The sequence below is a fragment of the Colias croceus genome, chromosome Z, assembly GCF_905220415.1.
Source record: "Colias croceus chromosome Z, ilColCroc2.1".
Classification (NCBI taxonomy): Eukaryota; Metazoa; Arthropoda; class Insecta; order Lepidoptera; family Pieridae; genus Colias; species Colias croceus.
In genome coordinates this window covers 6,751,769-6,768,959 of record NC_059568.1, presented here as the reverse complement: position 1 = coordinate 6,768,959, position 17,191 = coordinate 6,751,769, and the positions used below count along the sequence as shown (strand labels likewise).

Here is a 17,191-nt window from a genome sequence, read left to right as displayed (position 1 = left end):
ACTCTTGAAATAGCTTTAATCGCTCATTTTTATTATATGTTATTTTTATCACCTTCGCTAGCAGCGGGAAAAAGTGACAGGTAGAAATTGCAAGATTTACTCAGGGCTAATTTTTCAATCCTTGGTTAAAACTTATTCGTCGAATAATGTATGAAACTACCATTTTAAAAACGTATTCTAATCGCCCACTTTTGACACTTTACGTAACATTTTAATACTATCGTGTAATACTTTATTGGACGGATAATAAGTTTAAGCCAAGCATTGAAAAATCGGCCCATTGAAAAATCAAAATTAAAAATAAGCAAAGAAGAACTAAGTTATGTGATATGTCCTTATAAATAAAGGGAAGAAAAAAATCGCTATCAATTTAAAAGTTATCAATCAAAGGCTAGTCTACTACTTACCTACCTATAAAATACTCGTATAGGGACGTTCATGCCTTATTTTATACTTCAGTAATAATATAAAATATTAAACAAATTACTGTTTTGTTATCTGAATACGTTATACCTACCTACCTATTAGTACCTTAGCGTATATCTATATTCTATGGTAACACATAGTACCTACATACCAATAATAATATTATTATGTTTTGAAACAAAAGTACCTAATAGATATTGAACTATAACAGCATCACCCAGGGAAATAATGTTGATATATATTTATTATTTCATATCTAAACGGTTTCAGAAAATATGTTATAATTTATAACTTATGACTTAGTTATCTAAATTTTTATTAAAATACTTACATAAAGGTACTCACTCCTATCTACACACAGACATAATTTTCCTCTAAAATATTATTATTAAATCATTGAATGGACTGATATCAATTCTATTAAAATACAAACAAAGCCAATATCAGAAGCATTCCTTCCATACATCGGAATAATAGGTACCTATCAACGGCGGATGAAAATAAAATATTATTCGTGCGTCATGTGTGGAGTATTTTAGAGAGTTCTTCAAATATTATGAACTAGCTTTCCACCAGTGGCATCGCCCGCGCAGTCAAAGAAAAACCCGCATAGTTCCCGTTCCCGTGGGATTTCCGGGATAAAACCTATCCTATGTCCTTTCTCGGGTATCAAAATGTCTTTATACCAAATTTCATGCTAATTGGTTCAGTAAAGGCGTGATTGAGTAACAGACAGAGTTACTTTCGCATTTATAATACATATTATGTACCTATGGATTATTATATTATACTAGCTTACCGCCCGCGGCTTCGCCCGCTTTCTCTAAAACGATTTGAGATTTAAACTATCCTATCTCTCAAGTTGGATCGAACTGCACATGGTGTGCGAATTTTATTATAATCGGTTAAGTGGTTTAGGAGTCCATTGAAGACAAACATTGTGACACGAGATTTATTTATTTATTTATTTTATTTTTTACATACATAGATTCCTTACAGCTATTTGTATTACAATATTTTTATTTAACTTTAACAAAACAATACGCCAATAAAAAGGAATACCAATAATAAGACAAATAATGTGACAGTAGTTTTACATTAATTATAACAATGATAAAGTGGAAAAAATTAATTTATACCTACATATTATATATATGTTTTTGGACATGATATACAAAAAAGAGGAAAACGTACCTACCCATTATAGAATGTTTGGTATTTGGTATTTTGTATTTATATATATTGATATATTAAGAAGAAAGATGTATACCTACTGCGTATCATTTCTGTGAGTACGCTGTGTGTGTGTGTGTGTGTGTGTGCGTACTTTGTCTGATGAGAGAAAATCAAATCAATACTTACAAGAGCCAACCGGAATTTCCAAATTTTTTTTTCAAAATGCTTTTTCAAGATTTAGGATCGTGAATTTATTTCAAAGTGTATGGATAATTGAAAATATAGCGTAATAGGTATAATAATGTACAGTGTATGTACGTTTTTAATGTTAACAGTTCCTATTCAAACTTTTAATTACCAGAACAAAATAAGTTTTAAAATAAAATAAGTCAACGTCACTCTGATCATCCAAAGTGGCACACGTCATCTTTCGCGTGCGTGGCAAGCGTGCACGCTAGCCGCGTCATCATCACATTATAAATTGATAAAACTATGCTTATCTCGCTCTTATGCTAACTGTTCACTTAAAACAAAGTGAGACGCAGCATTGTTGATTGAGCGATAACTGTACAGCGGCGATCTGGCAAAGTTTATCCAACTTCCAAGTTGGCGGAAACCGAAACCAGGCACCAGCCAGTTCATTTGGAGCGAACGCACAGAGAGGACGTATTTTGGGTTCACCTTAAAACTTTTCGTAACTTTATCATGGCGTTGCGCTGCGTGCTTGCAGTACTGGCATTTGTGGGGGCCACGTTGGCGGGCTCCGATGTGACCGAATTAAAGGTCGAAGTAGTCAGCACACCCGAGGGATGCACTGTCAAATCCAAGAATGGCGATATGCTTACGATGCACTATACCGGTACACTTGATGACGGCCACAAGTTTGATTCTAGGTAAGTGGACAAAACAATATCTATATACATAGGTATATTATATAAAAAAAATATTATTCATGTTTATTACATAAACCATTTAAAATTCAATTGTTATCAAACCGGATGTTCGAGCTTTTCGTCGGTATGCGGGTTTTAGTTTATGTATAAAACTATAAAACTTTGGCCACGTTTTTACATTATAGATGCAACTTCCAAATACACTGTTGGCTTCTGCACGTAGGCATACATAAATAATATTGTGTGACCTATATTACTTTACTGAGTCCGTAAACCCATTTTTGTAACGACGAAAACAAATGCGTCAATCCATTTACCACACATCCTTATTTTATAATCATTATGGCATGATAATTAATACCTATTAGGCAATTTTTAATTTTTATCTACATATAAATTTTACCACAAAATTAAATTTCAAAGGTTATTGTTTAAAAATGATTAGTTAGGTATAAAATAGGTCATATTATCATGTTAGGTACCTATGTCAAAAATATTTTTGTAAAAAAGGGGTCCGCTAGGCTTCGACCGTGCTCTATGATTTGATTTGATTTGATTTTTGATTATTTAATTGGTCTGAGATTAGCGCGTTCAAATAAACGAACCATTCAAACGTACCTATGTTATTTATTAGTATAAACTATAAAGTATAAACGTTAAAAATGCGCTTAACATCACTATAAAATATTAACGATTTTTTAATTACCTACGTACCTATGAGCAGTAAGTAGGTACTCCCTATGTTAAACGAAAATGTAAAGGTAGGTAGGTATGAACCTAGGTACCTACTTATATAAAATATACATTCAGAATTCGTGAAAAAATCTCATAGTTTAAAAGTGCAACATCATACCTACCTAGGTAAATTAGTAATGAATTATTATAATTTAACATGTATATTGTATAACTAGGTAATCTAATCTTAGCTTTTCAAAGATTATAAATGTCTTCTGTATGAAGAACAATATAGGTAACAGAGTATTTAATTTGTATTATTTAAGGATTTTAACACGAAAAAATACAAAACCATTTTTAAAGTAATGGCTGTGGTACCTAACTAGGTAGTAACTGGTAGGTTACAGCTCTCTTATTTTTTATTGATAAAAAAATTAAGTTACTAAACGGTTGATTGAGTTCGATACCTTTAGCGGTCTTCGTGATAAAAATACTATTATACTACGTACCTAACTAAAAGAAAAAAAAATAAGTACTTGCACTAATTTGCATAAACGAATGCATTACCGCCGAATCGAAGTAAACGAAAAGAGCCATAGCTAATTTCTTAATCAATGTAATTAAATAAGAAATACGAGATTGCAATGCAATTAGCACGAAAACCATTCGACAATTTTTAATCCTAAACTACGTTAGATACATTTAGGTCTTTGGAAAACTAACTGTCTAAGTGAATTGCGGTTTTGCCAAGAGGTAGAAGGTAATGAATGCACAGCCTGAATGGACAAGAATTTTCGAGAGAAATCAATATTAAATACCTCCAGCTTAATAATGAATACCGAAACTATATGTACCTAGTTACTATACAAAGAAGATTTAGAGAAATCAACATTAAATATACAAGTGAAATAGATATGATGATAATCTAGAAGAATAAGCTTTTAATAAAATAAATGTCGTTACTAGGTATGGCAAAATTTCGTAGTAAAAGGGAAGCTATTGATAATTGTAATTTTTAAGATCGCTGATTTGTATCAGTAAAAAAGCGACCAAAATGAGGCATATAATAAGCCATACATATAAGCTATAAAGCAACTTCAAAAAATTGGTCATCCATCCCATTTATGACCGTGCCAACCGTTGCGTAACCTATATTGTTCATTATTTGTTGTAATTGCTGCAACAAAAATATATAAAATACATAAATGCTGAAAAACAACTCTCTAATTATATATATAGGACAGTTCATAAGATACAGCCTGGTGACAAACTGATGGCCTGACAGACGGGTCCACATAATTCTCTTTTTGGGTACAGAACCCTAAAAACATAAATCAGGATATATATACCTACCTATTTCATGATTACCTGACAAAGTCGAGCACACTTCATATTGTGTTAACGCAAAACTTTCGTCGTTACTCTTATTACAGTTAACGTACATGTGAAAATTTCGCACATTATAATATTTATAATTCATGTACCTTTCTTCTTATGCCTAACTTTAACTCCACGAATTGCATGATGAAATACAGCATGTAGGTACATTACATGTTTACAGTTTATTGCAAATGTATGTGTTTAACTCGCTTGCCTAGCCTATTAGTGTCTAAAATAAAAATATATATTATGGTGGGTATACGTAGATAAATTTTTCCGATGTAAATAAGTAATGTAGTATGTACTATTTGTTATTTTATTATAATGTAAAATATAGGTTAATGTTTAAAATCAGTGGCGTAAGTGGAGCAATGCTAGCTGTGTCGGTAGCCAAAATGGGTGTTTTCCTTTTTTTCCCAATATGGACGAGTTAAATTCTTATTTTCTGAAGTATATAAGCTCACATCAAATGTAACCTTTAACATGTATGTCGATATTAAATGGCAATTATCGTCCAAATAAGCCTATTGATGTATCCGACAATCCCACATGGTATGATGATACATCCCTCGGGCCACGAGACACGAGTCACGACCCACCCATCATGAGTGACAAGAAAACATCTCTTTTTCGAAGCCCGAAATACTAAATACAACTCTCGTTCAAACTGTAGTATCGAAAAGTAGGTATCCATTGCATGGCATTATGTTTCTATTATCTCTTAATCAGTTTGCTCTGTGCTCTGCGTCCTGAAAATACTTGAATTACCTATCTATTATATGAAAATCCTATCAAATTTAAATGATCACTAAAATCCTTGATTGTACAATCGGAAAGACATCCGTAAAAATATATTGAATTAATTATTTATACACTTCGTTTCGTTAATGACAGGCAATGACGAAATTGTGGTTATTTCGAATTCATATTACGCATAGAGTTAGTTGCTCTTGTACTATTATAATATGTTAATTATGATAAAATAAAAAAGATTAAGTCGTGTTCCAATATTATCATATTATGAAAATTATTATATAAATATAATACGATAGAAAATATACAATAAATGCATACCTATTCATCACTGTAAATATCCTCAATATCATGCAACATTGGAAGTTGAAACCTAATTTAATTTATGAAATTTATATTGAATTCATTTTAAGTATTAAAATAATATGTGCAAGTATTTCTATAACACAATATTTTATTGAATCGGGCAATAATTGTGTAATATGTGGTTAATGCTCGATTAAAATTAATTAAGTGCAACTAACATAATATTGTCTTTGTCAACATCATCATACATTTCGTGATATTATATTTGTTTAAATTAACTTTGTTATTGAATTATTTATATTTCCTTGCGTGTCGTGAAACCGCTATCGCTTTTTGCTAAAATTAAATTTGAGGACATAAACCCAGAAAGAAAAATGTAACCTTGTTTGAATATTAAGAATTCTGTTGTGACGGCCGTCTCTTCGTGATGTGTATAATTTAATTGCGCGCGTCGTAGCCTCAAAACTGCCTTTTATATTTCTTACGAAGTATATTTGATTGACTTTTATACACAAATTGTGGATTTTTGCCAGAACAAATATTTCACAAACTCATTACAGCAACTGTAAATTTTTCCTCAACACCTTATTTATCTAACGCATTAATTGTTAAACGCAACCATTCCAAGAATATTTTAATTCCAATGTTTGCATATTATTTTATGACTTATTAATAACCGAGTGGATATTTTTAATATCTGTAATAACTATTCAAATATAAAATTTTATCCCAGAATATAAAATATAATTATATAATGTTATCGTTATTTTAACTTAGATTCATAATATTTTTATAGCTTACCGCCCGCGGCTTCGCCCGCTTTGTCTAAAACCTAATAAATTACATACTAATACTATAAAAATATCTATTAAAAAAACCGCATCAAAATCCGTTGCGTAGTTTTAAAGATTAAAGCATACAAAAGGACATAGGGACAGAGAAAGCGACTTTGTTTTATACTATGTAGTGATGATATATTTAATAATTATGTTTCGATCAATAAACTGAGTGGGCAGGAGGTGGATATCAGCTGTAAACTATATTCATTTATGATTACAGGAGACGGACAAAAATATAATAGTGTAGGTGCAATAAAAACAACCTCTTAATTAGCTCTATTTCTTGAAAGGTAGTTTCATAGATTGGCTCGTTTGTGCGATACCGAGAATACTTGTCCTTAAAGAAAGAATATTATTATATAAAATTAATTGGCCATTAGTTTTAACGGTGTAATAATAAGTGAACTTCGCAATATGTTTTTATGTTAAGAGATATATTATTTTAAATAATTCGTTTTTTATTTAAATACATTCAGTGTATCGAATCTGAAAAATACAAACTTGAACTTCATGAAAAAAAATATTACGTAGGAAACTAATACAATAAAAAAAATAAAAAAAAATAAAAAATAAAAATAGTTTATTTACCCTTCTCAATTTCATACAATATGGAGTAGTAGGGCCCTCCTAGTAAGTTTAATATAAAACCTGTGTCAGGAGAACCCGCTCTTCCTTAACTTAAAATAGGTTATCTACATGAGAAAAATAAACTGTTTAAATAACAAAATATTAATAGTTAAGTGTGGAGTGTATTCGTGTGTGTGTGTGTGTGTATGTATTGTGTGTGTGGGCGCATGTGTGCGTGTGAGTGTGGGTGAATGTGTGTGGGTGTGTATGTGTGTGTGTTTAGATTTGTCATTTTATGTATGAGCACGAGTTTGTGAGTGAACAAATTTAATAGCAATTAATATATTTTAGTAGCGTATGATTATGATTAAATTTAAATAAATAATATAGAAACAATAATTACACAGTGCATGACGTAGCAAGGAGTTTTTCTGTGTCATCATAATTTAGTGTTTTTAGCCAGTTCGTTGTTTTGTTTTTTAAATCACTACACGTTAATCTATTAATGTTTAATAATTTATTAAGATGATTATATATATAAACTGAGTTAGCTGAGTATTGGCGTCTGGCAAAAACAGTTTTGGTACAACGAGTTTTGATTACATCCTTCCTTCTTCTTCCCTCGACTGTGGTATGAATGAATGGTGTTTTTTTGTGTGTTTTTATTGTAATAAGTAAGATGTATAATTGTCTAACTGATAGTAAATCACATAGTTTATACAGATCTGTCGTTGGAAACCGGCGCGGTTTTTGATACATGACTTTCAGAAGACACCTATGCACACGCTCCATTTCTATAAATTTAGATTTGTTAGCCCCCCCCCAAATAGGAATACAATATGCTAAGATTGATTGAACTAAGGACTTGTATATTTGATTCATAAGTTTATGTGAAGTTACGTGTCTCAAAGATTTAAAAATCCAGATTAGTTTCCGTGCTCTTTCGTTCATATAGTCAATGTGTGAATGCCAAGATAAGCGGTGATCAAGTATGATCCCGAGATATTTTGTAGTAAATACTTTTTCAATAGTGTCGCAATTGCAATTTAAATTATCTGTTCCATCGCATTCGTGGAGCTTAAGGTTAAGATTAGGGTTAGGTTGTGTTTTATTATTAATTGAAAAGCATATGTAGTTAGTTTTTTTAATGTTCAGAGTGAGGAGATTACTTATTAACCAATCAGAAATTTTAGAAATACCTATTTGTGCCGCGTTAAAGACTGATATCCATGAGTTCCCACTAAATACTATCGCCGTATCATCTGCGTAAGAGTAGATTTTTCCATTTAATATACTTAAATTAGTTAGATCATTGATATAGACTAAAAAGAGCGTTGGCCCGAGAACGCTTCCCTGTGGCACACCACAGGTAACGCCTCTGTCACAGCTAATATAATTTTCTATTTTTACACATTGAGTACGCTCTGTTAAATAACTTTCCAATAGATTAAGGGGTGTACCACGAATGCCTGCATGTTCCAGCTTACGGATAAGGATAGGGATGGAGACGGTGTCAAATGCCTTTTTCAGGTCTAGAAAAACAGCCAAACATTTTTTGCCTTCATCCAGTCTGTCAGATATAAGAGATGTTAATTTCAACACAGCATCTTCGGTTGAAAGACCGTGTCTGAACCCAAACTGTGAATCGGAGAAGATGTTATATTTTTCAAAGTAATTGAGGAGTCTACTATTAATGAGCTTTTCGATAACTTTAGAGATTGCTGGCAGAACCGAGATGGGGCGATAATTATTGACATCGGATCCATCCCCACCCTTATACACCGGAACAACTACTGACTTTTTTAGCTGAACAGGGAATACACCTGTATTAAAACATAAATTCGCTAGGTGACAAATAGCAGGAGCTACAATAGGCGAACAAATTTTAAGAAATTTTGTAGGTATTTTGTCCCACCCTGGGGCACTATCAGATTTTAACGTCGTGATTATTGTATTAACTTCACTGATATCTGTTTTTAGAAGAACGAAAGAGGAGCTGTGTTTGTTAACCGTGTCTGAAGTAGGGTTCCTTACCATATTAGAATTTTTAATCAAAAGTTGATTTGCTAACTGTTTACCGACACCAACGAAAAAATCATTGACTAAATTTACCGATTTGCAAGGAGAAGAATCCGACTTGAGAAGATCTTTACTATGTAATTTAGCTGGTTTAAAGTTGGTAATTTGTCTTATCGACTTCCATAATTCTTTTGAGTTTTTAGCTGCTTTATTTAATATTTCTCTGTCATAATTACGTTTTAATTTTTTAATCAAATTATTACAATGGTTTCTGTAACGTCTGTATGTAAGTTTTAAAATTTCGTTTAGAGGGTCTGCTTTAACTTTAAGTTGCATTTGATTTCTATTTCGGATACACCTGAGAATACCTGCTGTTATCCATGGTTTAATCGTTCGTTGTTTTTTGGTTGTTCTTTTAATTGTTTTACTCTCATCCAATGCCTCAGATAAATATAACTGTAGGTACTCTGTGACTAAATTAGGATCATCGCACAATAACAAAGACTCTAAATTCTTTTGAAGAAGCCTGTCATAGGCTAAATCATAATTCACATATTCGGTAATTTTTGAATTTACTGTATGAATTTTAAGTTTCGATATACATAAGAAGATTGTTAGATGATCAGTGATACTGGTATTTAATACAGCAGCATTTGCCGAAAATTTTGTTTTGTTTAGCTTCACCATAAAGTGATCTAAGCAACTAGAATCCCTCGTTGGCAGCGTGTGTGCAGCAAGAAAACCATGATCAGCTAGCATATTTAAATAATTACCTCTATTATTACGATCATAGGATTGTTCGTTTATACTATTCAGAATGTCAATATTTATATCTCCTGTTATAATTATGTTACGATGTGATTTTATATTTTCAAGGTGGTTATTAAGAGATTCTACATATTCAGACGCATTTTGTTTAGAGGGCGATCGGTAGATGCCCAGAATGGTAAGGTCAAGGATTTCCAGCTGCACACAGGATGCATGCACCAATTTAATTTCTTTTAGGTTAGGTCTAAGATAGGATTTAGCATAGATAATAACTCCATCGTTTTGATTTTGATTAAATACCGATTCTAGTGCAGTATAATCAGGGATTTGTGGAATGGGTTTGAATTTATTTAATCTACATTCTGTAAAAATTAGTACGTCCACATCAAATTTTAGAACCGATACAGTTGTTAGGAAGTCATTTAAGTTTCGATAGATACTTCTTATATTTTGGCACATTATAGTAAGATCTGAATTTGAAATATTTATGGATTTAGTAAGGTCCTGTATATCACAACTTATTTGTGGAAATGGCATCGTTTGATCTAAGTCTCTTATTGCATAAAGTTGATTAACTGCCGCCATTTTTAAAGTTAGTGTACACATGATGTATCAGTGGGGCTTTTATTAAATATAATTCAATGATAAAAAATTGATACTGGATGATAATGTCATAATCAAAACAGGTTATGTTTGAGATGTTGAAGTATATAGTAATTAGTTTAGATCCCCTCAGTAAGAGGCCAAGAGGTTTTATGAACTCGTAAGACTGTTTGAATAATAGTAATATGTGTGCGCATTTTGTGTATGTGTGTGAAGTGTAATTGATGATAATCGTAAAAGTATGTGTGGTGTGAGTTGAAATATGAGTTGGATTAGTAGGCAGGTGAGTGGAATAGTATACTGAGATACATCGAAAATTCAAACTAGTTGAGGCATCAAACAATTCTAACACCTTAATTACAATGCAACAATTAAAAGTAGAGTAAAAAATAATATATAAAACTAGCACTAGAGCAGTTAATGAAAGACAATTAAAAACAGATAGTAGTACCGCAAGTCATGCTTGTGTCGCAGTTTGCTGTTGCTGCATTAACTGATGAACTTGTGACTCGGTTTTTATGGTGATAATTGAAGATTTTTCATCCTTTCTCACGTATATATGACCAAAAGACGTCCAGCAGAACTTGAAGTTACCCGATCTTGTAAGATCTCTTGCGAGAAAAAATAGACGAGCACCCTTTTGAGTTAATTGTTCAGAGATGAAAATAGGGGTGTCACCATTCGTCATGAGTCCCAAGTGTTTCGCTTGTAGCTTCGTTTTGTTTTTAATATTAAAGGATTTCGCCATACTTAGTATATCACGTTTTAATAATGCAGAGCTCATCTCGATTACAATAGTTGAGTTCTTTACAGTGTCCCCATTGCGGGACTTGGGACGCACTCGAAAGATATCCCGAATTTGTGATTTATCCAATTTACAATCAATATTTCTGAACAGGTGTAAAAACATATTTATTAAATCTTCTCTCGATTCTCCACTTTGTATTGGAACATTTTTTATCTCAATGTTTGTTTTACGAATAACCCTTTGTGCATCTTCGACTTTCTCTTCTAGCATGACAATATATTCTCTATCCTTCTTTGCCTGAATTAAAATATAAAATAGTTTTATTTATTTAGAAGCCTGATTTCTATGCCCCTGTCTCACTGTGTCAGTTTGTATTACGCTCCTTATGCCTTGCGGTCGCCTGGCAGTGAGTATACGTACATTATATAAACATACAGTGTACATTTTCTAATTAAAGACTGGCTTGGTTGTATATAAGTTAAAAGTTCTCTTTAAATTAAACTAGCGACCCGCCACGGATTCGCACTGGTGCAATGCTGGTACTTAATAGGTACCTACTACTACAGAATTTCCTGCAAAACACAAAAGAATATCAACGTTTACAGCTATTTTATCATTAGACAATACAAACATGTTTTGTTTAAAGAGTAGGTACTCTTCAAAGAGCTCTACATATAATTGGCAATTAAATGGTTTTCAAGATTTTAAGCATACATAGAGAGTTGGGACAGAGCGACAGCGACTTTGTTTTATACTATGTGATGAACCCCCTACTCTGTCCGTATGAAATGGGGGAAAACTAGTTTGGAAAGTCTTCTACTAGCAGAAAACTGCAATATTATTTCTTAGTTTATAGGTTACTAAGTTTCCGCCCGCGGCTAGTTTAGGCGTGATTGAGTAACAGGCAGACAGACAGAGTTACTTTCGCATTTATAATATTAGTATGGATATATTATATTGTAAAATAATTGCTTTTTTTACACCGACTCACCTCTATATATACCATAGAAAAGTCAGCTTCGCACGTCGTGATATAAAATGTATTTGTTTAAAAACGTCTCTTGTATGGTGTACCGATTCCACACATGAGTATAATATTGGAGATTTATTTCGCCTCCCGCCGCCGAAGCGTGTTTCACGAATTTATGATACAATATGCTTTGACCAAAACTGCTAATTTACGTTATGATCACAAAAGTACTTCGTTATATTAATTTAATACTGTGCTTTGCGTTTTGGTAAAACCGCGCGTTCACAGAGTTCATATAAATGCTGTTATCCGGCAATTTAAGTTAGATTCTAAGTGGAACGCTTTTACTTTTATATTAAAGTAGTTCTTGTGTACTAAAACAATTATAAGTTATAACATCATTAGGTTAACTCTTACGGTTTACTCGTCTAAGTGCAATGTACATAGTTACTGCACATAGTACTAATCTGTAGTTAGTAATGGTTGCCATGGGTCGCCTAACATCACTATTAATTGGTACTTCGATATCATAATTTTAGTCTACCTACAATCTACCTCGTTTCTATATTTACAATGTATATATTGTATCTATAGGATATTTGATGTACACTCACGCTATGTCTACGACACGTTCATTCTTTTTTCCCATGACTGTGAATCCAACACTGATAGTTTTGTAAATCGAATCCGAGATTGCTCACCAAAAAAAGGTTTATAAAATTCCACACTTTCGAAAAAAATAACAAAAACCATTATTGCAGTTCGGATTTGTTTTCATAACAAAGTAAACCCTTTGAATCGAAATATGATGCTCATACAATATGAATTTAACTTTTTGTGTCAAGTGTCAGTAAGTTCATAATATAACATTGAATTGTATTAAAAAATAATGTTTATTTCTTGTTTATTTCCATACACACTAAAGATTTGAAAGAAGTAAAGTTGCATCATGAGTTTAAAAATCATACTAAAGATCAAGATCATTAAAATCATTTTAATGTGTACAACCTATAAACGCGAGAGTTTGTTTGTATGGATGTTTGTTAAGCCTTCACGTAAAACCAACTTTACGGATTTGGATGAATTTTTATAAGAATATAGGTGACATCAGAATAAAACATGAGCTATATAAATATATTCCATTTAGCAGAAAGATAATTTTCATGAGCGACTTGTACGATGGGAGTAGTATTTCAATGCCGGACATTATCTTCAATACAATAACGATATTGATTACTTTACGTGTGTTTTAGATCATCGAGACCACACTGATAGAAATTTAATGAGAAAGCTTTGGATCGCTCGAAAGAAAATTAAGTTTGAAATGTAGAGGGATTTCCACGGGAATCTAGTTAATTAATTTGGTAAATAGAAATTGAACCACGATCCAATCAAGTACTTATTACTAATATATAATCGGAATGAAATCACATCTGTCAGCAATGATTAGCATATTATCTATTGGAAATGGCTATCGGCAGTCGGTGGGTACCTACGTCCTACTTAATAGGTATTTGAAATTTTGCTTGAAAATAAATGCATTTAGGTAAGTTATTAGAGTGATTTGTCAATATGAGAAGTTATATGCCTAGTTTGAAAAGTAAAAAGTAATGCTATGGACGTTAAAATCAACTACTTGTCTGAGATTTAATGAAATGGAGAGAAACCAACTTCATAAAACGGGTTACCCATTTCTGTTTATGCTTTTGTTTTCTCGACCCTTTATTTAGAATTGTTTCTAAATAAAACACATTTTTTTTGTTTTGCTGTAAATTACATTCTTGAACAAAATTAACTAGGTTATTGCATACGATAGCAGCTTATCGAAACAGAAAGCAAACGATAACAACGAATCATTCAACAAATCGGATATTTTAATTCACAGTTTATAAATTTAGCCGCGGCCGACTACCTTATTTTGATCTTTATTATACTTTAAGTTAAAAATGTTTGGAGCAATACATATGTCTTTTTGTAATATATTTTCTAGAGAGCATTATGAAAATTAAAAACCGTTTTTCTCGTTCAATATTATTGACACATTGATATAAGGTCCAATGAAATAGCTTCTTTCAAAAATATTAAGCATGATTAAGCATTAAATGTTATTTGTGAGATTTGTTTTAGTAATGAACAGCGTTTAATAACAATTGTTGGACATTGTGAAAGAACTTTAAACAGCTCTATTGTTGAGCAAAACAAAAGTTCTCGTAAGATTCCCGATAGCTGTAATAATAATCTGTGGCTATAATTATGATTTATAAAATAATCTGATTTCATATACGACTGTCATTGTTTGATCGGCTCATTGTGAGATCAATTATAATATTACTAGCTTACCGCCCGCGGCATCGCCCGCGCAATCAAAGAAAAACCCGCAAAGTTCCTGTTCCCGTGAGATTTCCAGGATAAAACCTAATGTCCTTTCTCGGGTATCAAAATATCTCTATACCTAATTTCATGCAAATTGGTTCAGTAGTTAAGGCTTGATTGAGTAACAGACAGACAGACAGAGTTACTTTCGCATTTATAATATTAGTATAGAAGTATAGATTAAAGTGACTATGATTTTGTTTGCCCCGCGTTGGGCTTTGTTGTTCCATCTTTCCGTCTAGAATCTAGATACATTATAATATAATAAACAATAGTGAAATAATAATATATGCATACAATTGTTTATCCCATTGAGCCCCGAGCGGCCCGATCGGGCCACGACACAATAGATTTTCTATTGTGTCTGTGATTCCGGGGGCTGAGATTAATGCACCCTCGATATTTGTAATTGGTATATAATTTACATTTCACATACACTAATATATTCCATTAAAATTCCCTATATTGTTGAAAGTTATAACCTTACTAACTGATAGAAAATTACATAGGTAATCGCAAACATGTATCTATAAAAAAGAATTTCTAAAAAACTGTAAATGTTACACGTTTAAAGCATATCCTATCTGCTACTTCCAATTTATTTAATTGCGTATTGTTTTGCAATAGCTTCCAACGCAATTTGAAGGCTTTGTGATAACCAACACGACAGCATTATGTTTCAGCTCGACGTCATCCATGTATTGTATTCATTGGAAGCATATTGGAAATGCTGTAGACAATGTGTTTAATAATAGCTAAACTGATGGTGTACTTAATAGACTCTGTTCATAGTTTATATCCAATTATAGATCGCCATTTTTAATGGATTTTGTAATATAAAAATAAACATTATATAGTTTGAGACCTCACCCTCGTTGTTTTAGCTTATTTATGTATCTAATCGACTAAATACCGGAGTTTTAGACGTTAAATCTGCAATCTTCACAATCATCCATACATATATATATAGACTAGGTAATACCTACATATAAAATAATAAAAATAAATATTAACATATTAATTAGCTAGGTATTAATATAAGGCTGCAAAAGAGCTTATACGACTGCTAAAGCCTCAAAGGTTATTTAATGAAGCTGTATAGTAAATCGATTGGTTCCGTTGATGAAGTGTATCAGATTACATCTTGCTATGGCACGTGCCCTCACTCCGCCGATAGGTAACATTATGCAGCTCACTTGTCAAAGCATGATTGCCATGATTTACTGTGGAGTCAAGCGTACGTATTCGAATTTTCATTGCATAATAATTATTATCTCACACGATGCGGGAGATGTCATATCGGTAACTATGCAATACCTGCGGAGATAAGGCTACCATAAAGCAAAAGTTATTAAATAATATCTGATAATACTGAATTATAAACAATGGTCAAGATAAACTTGCATGTTGATTTTTAGTGGATTCATATAATATTATTGTTATATCCCAAGAAATTTATATAACTTTAATTAATGAAACAATAGGCGTTCCATATACATACATATAAATGCTATGAAAAATGTTACTATTTGAACTATGTGTTCTACGTTTAGTCTACCCACCGTGACCGCGCCGATTGATCTCCAACTAGTAGGTACTTTATTATTTTCATTTTATTGTCACTGATATCCCGTAGACCCGATTTTATAGATATTTTTTCACGCCAGATTATTTTTCCATTTACAATTTAATTATGTTATTGAGATTGAATCCCTCTCAAATCCCTTGCGACTACACAAATCAGTCTCCGTGATAATGCAATATTATCGAGAGCTCGCACTTTGCTTGTTATTAGTTTCTATCTGTCGTGCCGTTCAACATTCCATTTCAATGACGATGTATCAATGGATCCACATTTTTTGTTTATACTATTTGTTTGTACCATAACTACAGCCAGCAATAAATAATATATCTATAATAATAATAATATTTAATACTTTTATAATTGTGTTGAAATCTTTAGTTACCCGGCAAACTTTCCCGGTACCTTTTTTACAATGGAAGCTGTATAATATACTGTTCAACTTATTCACTGAGTTAGAAAATTTTCTATAAAGGAAATATACATATTATTATATATATTTTTTTCATACTTATATTTTTCGCTTAGTTTCGTGTCACAATGTTTGTCCTCAATGGACTCCTAAACCACTAAATCGATTATAATAAAATTCGCACACCATGTGCAGTTCAATCCAACTTGAGAGATAGGATAGTTTAAATCTCAAATCGTTTTAGAGAAAGCGGGCGAAGCCGCGGGCGGTAAGCTAGTATTATGTATAATGTTTATCTTTTCATTGGACCGCGGACTTACCACGCTTTTATTAGCTCCACCTGTAGGCTGTATGTTTGGATGTAAACGACATGTTTGTTTGTAACCGACTCCTCTACACTCGATTTCGACCAACATTAAACGGACAGTTTCAATTCAAACTTTGTACACTTTTCGAGGTTCGGTGACTATACAATCATATCATGAGTATAATCCTGCTTTATTATTATCTACATTAATTATTATTTAATAGCACATAGAAACACAGATTGAAGAATGTCCTCTATCCAAGGTTGATTTATCTGTTATTGATAAATACGTAATTTTTAAAATGTGGCGCACAGCAGCGGACACTCAATATAGTGTAGTGGCCTTTGATAACCCTTTTGTAGATGATAATAATACAATTTTTATCACAACTAA

The 17,191-nt window shown here is 32.1% G+C and overlaps 1 protein-coding gene across 2 annotated transcripts in view; it reads left to right on the top strand.

Annotated features, from left to right (window-relative positions):
- Positions 1 to 2,226: 2,226 nt before the first annotated feature.
- The window catches only part of LOC123705070 (FK506-binding protein 2), a 42,261-nt gene continuing 27,296 nt past the window's right edge, over positions 2,227 to 17,191 (top strand). For both annotated transcript variants that reach the window (XM_045653652.1, XM_045653650.1), the window contains exon 1: positions 2,227 to 2,495. In XM_045653652.1, coding sequence (XP_045509608.1) covers positions 2,308 to 2,495 — 188 coding nt within the window. In that variant the 5' untranslated portion in view covers positions 2,227 to 2,307. The remainder of the gene's footprint in view (positions 2,496 to 17,191) is intronic.